Genomic DNA, 7,098 nt, shown 5'->3' with positions numbered 1-7,098 from the left:
ATTCTCTTTTGTAATTATTCTGCATCGCAAACACAGCCAAATAGCAGCGTACTACTGTAAGGTGAAAACCACTATGCTGTACAAAAGCTCATTTGCTTTCTTCCCGTGGTAACCTTGTTTCCTCATTGATATGACACAAATTGACGTTCATCAAAAATGTAAATGCGAGCCTGCAGAAGCACAGAATGCATCACATGAGCACTTTCTGCACCTTAGGTCTGTTCGCCGTAGGAAATAGAGCGAGCGTGTTGTATGCTGTTTACTTCACCTCGCTGCGATGCATCGAATTTTGTCAGCCTATTACAGTTAGCAGGCGAACGAGGAGGAGTACCTGTTTCACCTGCATGCATTATCTCAAAGGATGCCAGAGCAATGGCATTTTTTCGCTTTTGGACACGTTTCGATCTGCTTCCGCACATGTGCCGCAATTTTGGGCACCTTCACGTGTCTCCTGCAAGTCAGGCTGGTCATTGATCCGTTGTAAGTTCTGTTAGCCCAAGCTTAAAAATCTACCCTTATCTTTTTGTACACTTCGATAGGCGCATTCACCATAACCCCGCTTTTTGTTCTGAGGCATGGTGCATCTGGTGTCCGAATCCTCCTTTTGCCGTGTATGTGACCATGCCATGGTTCACTGCTGCACCCCATTCTGTAAGTCCTAGTCTGAAAAGACTCCCTGCATTTTCTTTCACCAATTCCCGAGTGCTGGAGAACTTTTTCCGAATAAATTACGTGTGCTTTATGTGCGAGTTTTCACCTGGTTTTTGGCTCTTCGTGCAGTCGTGGTCTCCTATGACCCCTACTATACTGTGTAATAAATTACAATCGAGCCTATGAGCGCTTCTTATGTTTAGCTTTGTTGGTGAGAGTGAAGGACGTGAATATCACAATTGAGTGAATCCATAAAGCATGTGTAGGCTTGCAGCCACAAGCTTGGCCAACCTCAATTCTTGTTTTTTTTTTTTTTTTTTCCAGTTTGTTGCGCACCAAAAGCGCCATCTTAGAGCAAACACGACAACGTGCGTCGCTGATGCGTGATTCCGTTCTCTCAACGGTAGGGTCCTCTGAGCAGCGTCACCTGCCGACAGATAGTGGAAATATTGTAAAAATGAATAACAGAGCATTTAAAGCCTGCCTTACTCTTTGCCTCAATGGTGCAATTGATTAGTGCTACTTACCTGAAAACTTAGCGAATATAACATATGTTCGAATCCCGTATGTGCTATTTTTTATCATTTTTTTTAAAATTGCAACATTAAAATAAGCTATGAACATCTTTTCTGGAGGGGTGTTCCCCTTTAGGCTCATGTGATGTTTTCAATTCTTAATTGCGACAAAAACCAGCCGTGAACAGAACCACGAGGTGACAGCCTGACAACGGTAACACTATAAACTATTTTCAATCTAATCATTTCCTGCCTTTAGTGAGTGTATGTTGCCTTTAGGTTGCGTTCAGAGACACCTCTCGGTAACAATCGCCGTTTAACCCGCTGAGAGGCAACCAGTGAGGAGCAAGAAGTTGCGGGATCCTACCGTTGAGGAGACGGAATTACGCATCGCAGACAAGCAGTTGTTCTGTCCGCAGAGGATGTCATGGCGCAAAGGTCTTGCAGGGGCAGCAGACAGGAAGCACCCCCTGTGCGCAGGCTGTAAAGGGCACACCACCACCGCTTGAGTCCGGCCATGAATAATGCTAGCATTCTTCCATGATTCTGGCCTTATCAAGGTCATAAGACATTGCATGTACAGAGTGGCCAGTTTCTCTAGCACAATTTCTCCATCATCTTTCAACAAGCCTGCAGTTACCTGATCCTCCCCAGCTTTCTCCATTTTCATTGCTTTTAATGCTTTCTTTACTTTGTACTTCCATACCAATAGAATGTTAAGTTGCTCTGCCCTTCTGCTATTATCATTATCCCCCTAGTTACTTCGGCTACAGTACTGACAGTAAAGAACTCCCCCGCTACTTTGACTTTCCTAATCATATTGGTAATGACATGTTTGCCTTGTTCCATAGCGCATACATCTAATGTTTGCCTATGCTTAGCTTCCTCTTGCTTGCTTTAAGACTACTGCCATTTTTTAGAGCATGCTCAATTCTCTCCATGTTATACTACCTTATGTCAGACACTTTATGCTTATTAACTTTTTGACATGCCCAACTACATTTTGAGTGTCTTTTCTGTGGTGGCAGCCTCCGACACAAGCTCTGCAACCGTGCTTGGTGGACTGCAAATCAGTCCAGCAAAGATTTGCTCCTTGATACCTCACATAAAGTACCAGGAATTCTGCTCAGCCATATCTGGATTAGCCTTCTGAAACAACTCCACCATGTCTTCGAAGTACACCAGTACGTTTTCATTTGGGAGATAAATTCGAGACTAAAGGAGCAGTTGGGCCATTTCTTTTCAGAGCATCGTGGTGAAGCTTCTTGGGAACTGATGTCTGAAAGAATTTCGCGTCGTTGTAGACAACTACAGGTTCTTGAACCATGCATGAGCTACACCCTCCTGCAGAACAAGCATGTCTTGAAGCTTGTAGTCAACTGCGCATGTGCTGTACCGTGCCACATGTTCCAAGTTTCTCCAGCCAGTCCTCCAAGTCTTCACTTAGGAAACCTTGGAAGGTCGGTGGCTCCTGCGGCTGCTGCAGCATGACGAAGGTAATAATAGTCTGCATGTCTACCTCGGGCTGGACGGTGGTTCCAGGAGAATTATGACAACAAATGAACAGTTGCAATTTATCGACCGATCACCAGTTTCAATGCATGGGCTGAGAGCGGGAGTGTGTGGCATAAGTAAGAAAGCAGTGGCACTCTCTGACCATGGTGGCTTCTCTACAGCATTTTGGTGAAAGAGGCGAAGCTAACGCGTGAAGGCCGCTCCCATAGTGACTTGACATGAAGAGATGCAGTGATTTCTTTGCACAAGAAGGCCAAGCATTTGGGATTAACTATGTGCTTACATACGAGCAGGTCAGATCTGGAGAGGGCAACATCAAGACCAGAAACACGGTGACAGTCAGCCATTGTGATGGCTTCTCCACAGTGGATTGTTGTAAGAGGGTGAAGCAATTGGAATCAACAAAGAAGCAATCTCAGCTTCGCATTGACGTCAAAGTAACGGATGTGCTGCTAAATCTCTTCTGCCCTAACAACAACGCAAGTGCAAACTAATTTCTGCAAGAAATAAAACAAGGACCCTTGATATCTTAGCCATGGAAGTGCTAATCTACATTTTCACGAAGTGAAAGTGTCAATAATTGCTTTTCAACTTAATTCAACAGTTTTATTTTCCAAAACCATGCAATTTGGATCATACATTTTTTTCAGATACTATGTTTTTCCCCGCACTTTTCAAAACGTGTACCAACGAGGCCTCACTGTATATCACATTATGGAAGATTGCAAGTATGGCTGGCCTCACATCAAAGATCTGATTATAGCCTGGCCAATGGCTGCCGATAGCGGCGGTGGTACGGCGTTGCCCACCTAAAGCAAAAAAAAAAAAAAAAAAGCATCAAATGCAATGATTTCGCGATACTGGTTATGAAAACATGTGCCTATTTAGCACTGGCATAAATGCAGTGGCGGCTAAAGGGCAATTCAGTCACATTGTTGCAGGTATGCCAACCAGCCTGCGATTTCTCTGAAATGAACATTTTGTAGCCGCTACAGAAAAGAATATTGACGGCAGCCAAAAGAATGCATCTCATGGTGAGAATCAGACTTGTTTATGCATTTTACTACATTATTATAATTATGGCAGGCACTTTAACACACACCTCCTAAAACCTATTCTCTGAGGGGTCTGTAATAATTCACCGCTGATAATAATTAAAAAATTTTTTTTAGATTTATCTATAAACTTGCAAGACCACGAAGCATTTTGCAATTAATGCATAAGTTGGATTCAATATGCGCACTCTTCTGACAACAGTGCCAAGAATGAGAAGAGCAGTGGCAAGTGAGGGAGCTTCAGAGTGCCACTATTTTCAAGCATCTGCGAAAAACATTGCGTATGCTTACAGGCGTATGTAAAGTTTAACAAGCTTGTGCTTCTTCTGACAAAGCAGGGTTATAAATGTGTGCCTAGTGGCTATTACAAAAACTAATAACAAAAAGGGACATTAATTTAGAAGCAGTCCATTTTTGCAATTTTGTAATTAGATGCACAGTTAAATAAATTAAGCATAGTGCTAGCTTGTAATAGCAACGCAAATATCTATAAATATCTCATTCAGGAAAGTGTGGATGTAAGTTACCTGCATGTATTTGTCAGCAGTGGAGCCCATGAATATAAAGTCATCAGGGAAGCCTTGAATGCGGGCACACTCCCGAACAGTGAGCGGCCGGTTCTTTGTTGGGTGCAATACTGCGGACTGAAAAGACCAAACATTATTACTTGTGGTTCTTCATCAGACCTTCAAAGAAGACCTATTTTTTGCATGCTACACTATACAACTCCTTTTACTCCCACAACAGTTTTTGAGCTTTTGTTTATCAAGCATCAGAGCATAAATAAGTCAGGATATTTTTTTCTTTAACCATGAAGCTTTCAAGACTGCACAATGGAGACAATAAAGAAGATCAGACGTTTTACAGTCCAGTGAACCAGAAGTTTACGCTTTTTCTTTACTAATACGAGAAAGCTAGAGACCTAAATGACATAAAGCAAGTGCTGTCCTGCAGGCTGCTTTCCTGAGCAAGGACTTCATTTTTGAGATGAATGAGGGTTCATTCTTTGCTTTATACCAGCTATTAATTTTTTACCAGAGGAAACACCTTCCTTGTCACATCTTTCACAGCAGCAAAGCAGCAGAGAGAGTATTGTGAGTTCAAAAACAATTAGGAGTCAAATATCAACAATTTCCTAGTAGTATATCCTTCATTTTACTTGTGGCTGAAAGCTACATATATGTTCTAACATAGCAAAAGCCTGTTAATTTGAACACGAGACTGGGAAAAAACCATATTCATTCGCGAACAACCCTCTCGCATAATGACCCCCCCCCCCGCCAACACGAACATACTTTTGCCACCAAGAATATCAAAAAAAAAAAAAAAGGAAGCACCCGTTTGCGCATTCCTCTATTTTGCGGGGCAACTTGGCAGAGTGCCAGAGCTCATCCGGTTGTGTAGGCCTGATTTTCAGTACGTTCACTTTATCATGTCGCATTTGGGGCGGGCGCCGTGTGCTGCCACACGTTATTGGAACGTGCGATGGTGAAAACGCTTTTGCAGCTGCAGGACTAGTACCCTCATTCTTGCAAAACCCCGATGTCTGAAGCCAATTTGACCTTTGACCTTTTCGAGAGACTTCAGGTATCCACAGAAACAAGTGTAACAAATACCGCGCCTTTCCTTTCCTGTAAACCAATTATAGAACAGCAGTGAACTTTGATGCGTTCAACAAAACACTGGTTGTGTTCGACACGGTGTGCACGATGCACCATATGCAGCAGCAACACTCAGGCTTTCGCATTTCTCCACTGCAGACTCTGCAGTGCTTTCAGGACTTTTTGAAGCGACGATACTAAAAGCCAGCATCATGATCGTGACTGACTGCGAGTTTTCTTTGATAGCTGATAGGTGAAAAAGATGAACGACTTCGCATAAAAAAAAAGAAAAATTTTTTCTTGCATAAGGATTAGGTTACTTCATTTGGAATACCCGCAGTACCCGCCTGACATCATAGCCTTTCATAGGCGTTGGAGCTGGGACCGCACTGACAGAAATATTTATCTGTATTTTCGAATTAACGGGAGTCAAATTGACGAGTATTTAGTTGCAAGCTTTGGAGGTTGCATGGAAGAGAAGAGAAGACAGCCATAGCTGCGGCCGCCAACCCTTCGGTGGCGCTGGCTGCTGAGCTGGTCATGATACTTATTCAGGCTTTATCCACTTCTCCATGGTTTAACTTGGTTTCATCTTTTGTCCCCGTTTTGGACATGTGCAGCCTCTAACTATGCCTCCCTATCGCAAAGGTGTTTCTTTGGCCATGTGATGGGTGCCAGACCACCCAGACGAGGCGGCGCACAGTTCGAATGATCTTAGTGGAACTGACTCGCATTCGAATTAATGGGCTTTTTTAAGCAAATACCTCTATGGATGTATGGAGCTGGACTGGACCTAGTAGTGTAGTTGAAATTATCCGAAAATTCGAATTATCAAGGTTCAAATTAACGGGAGTGGTAAAAAAAGTTCATATTACACAGCTACTAATACCAAATCAGCACGAATGATGATCATATGAAGGACAACAATTTGATAAACAAAAAAAAAAACACAATAGTGCATGAAGGAAACAAAACAAAAAATTAACTGCAGTTCAACTCAGCTGAACCTAGATATGCAGAGTGGAAGCTTGGTTCAGCATGGTTGGACATATTTGTTGCGCTTGGTTCAAACTTTATTGCATGGTTCAGCGAGATCAGCAAGAACTGCCAGCTTTGTGCTTTGCACCTGCTGTAGTGGCATGGTGAGCCACATGAAAAATCGCAACCAAGAGGTGAAATCATACCTTGGCATGTAACCAAGCAACGTCTTTGAGAAAGCGCAACCAAGAGGTGAAATCATACCTTGGCGTGTAACCAAGCAACGTCTTTGTCTCTCTCAAATCAGCGCATGGTTCAGCACGCTTTGCCTCATTAAAAAGCTGTTTTGTCATGCTTCTTTCAAAGTTTGTTGGTGCTAGTATCCCATGTACGCTGACCATGACATCAGTGACGCTAATCAGGACACACAGACAGTTCAGTTCAGGCGTTCAGTCGTGTCCGACTCTTCGTGACCCTATGGACCATGTCACGCCACGCTTTCCGGTCTCTCACTATCTTCTTAACATCACATAGCTTCATCTGCAATGCCTCGAGAATGCCATCTAACCATCGCGTTCGCTGCCTACCCCTTCTCCGGAGGACACACAGACACACATGTCCATAAAACGAGCCGTCACTTGCAAGGCCTGCTACCCAAGTTTGAGCAACTGACAATGACAGTGTGAACCATGACTTCCCTTACATGCAGCCAGGGCAATGCCTCGCTGTTCATTCTTCTTGCACTTCAATCACCGCCATCATTTCACAGTGACCGGTTAAGGG

The 7,098-nt window shown here is 43.4% G+C and overlaps 1 protein-coding gene across 2 annotated transcripts in view; it reads right to left on the bottom strand.

Moving 5' to 3' along the window:
* Nucleotides 1-950: 950 nt before the first annotated feature.
* Nucleotides 951-7,098, bottom strand: part of LOC146198024 (DNA (cytosine-5)-methyltransferase 1.S-like) — a 191,043-nt gene continuing 184,895 nt past the window's right edge. For both annotated transcript variants that reach the window (XM_084593341.1, XM_084593340.1), the window contains 2 exons: nt 4,264-4,380; nt 951-3,490 (listed from right to left, as the gene is read on the bottom strand). In XM_084593341.1, coding sequence (XP_084449467.1) covers nt 3,422-3,490; nt 4,264-4,380 — 186 coding nt within the window. In that variant the 3' untranslated portion in view covers nt 951-3,421. The remainder of the gene's footprint in view (nt 3,491-4,263; nt 4,381-7,098) is intronic.

This window comes from Amblyomma maculatum, chromosome 2, assembly GCF_055883805.1.
Source record: "Amblyomma maculatum isolate TAMU_Amacu chromosome 2, ASM5588380v1, whole genome shotgun sequence".
Lineage (NCBI taxonomy): Eukaryota > Metazoa > Arthropoda > Arachnida > Ixodida > Ixodidae > Amblyomma > Amblyomma maculatum.
This window is presented reverse-complemented; position numbering and strand designations above follow the sequence as displayed.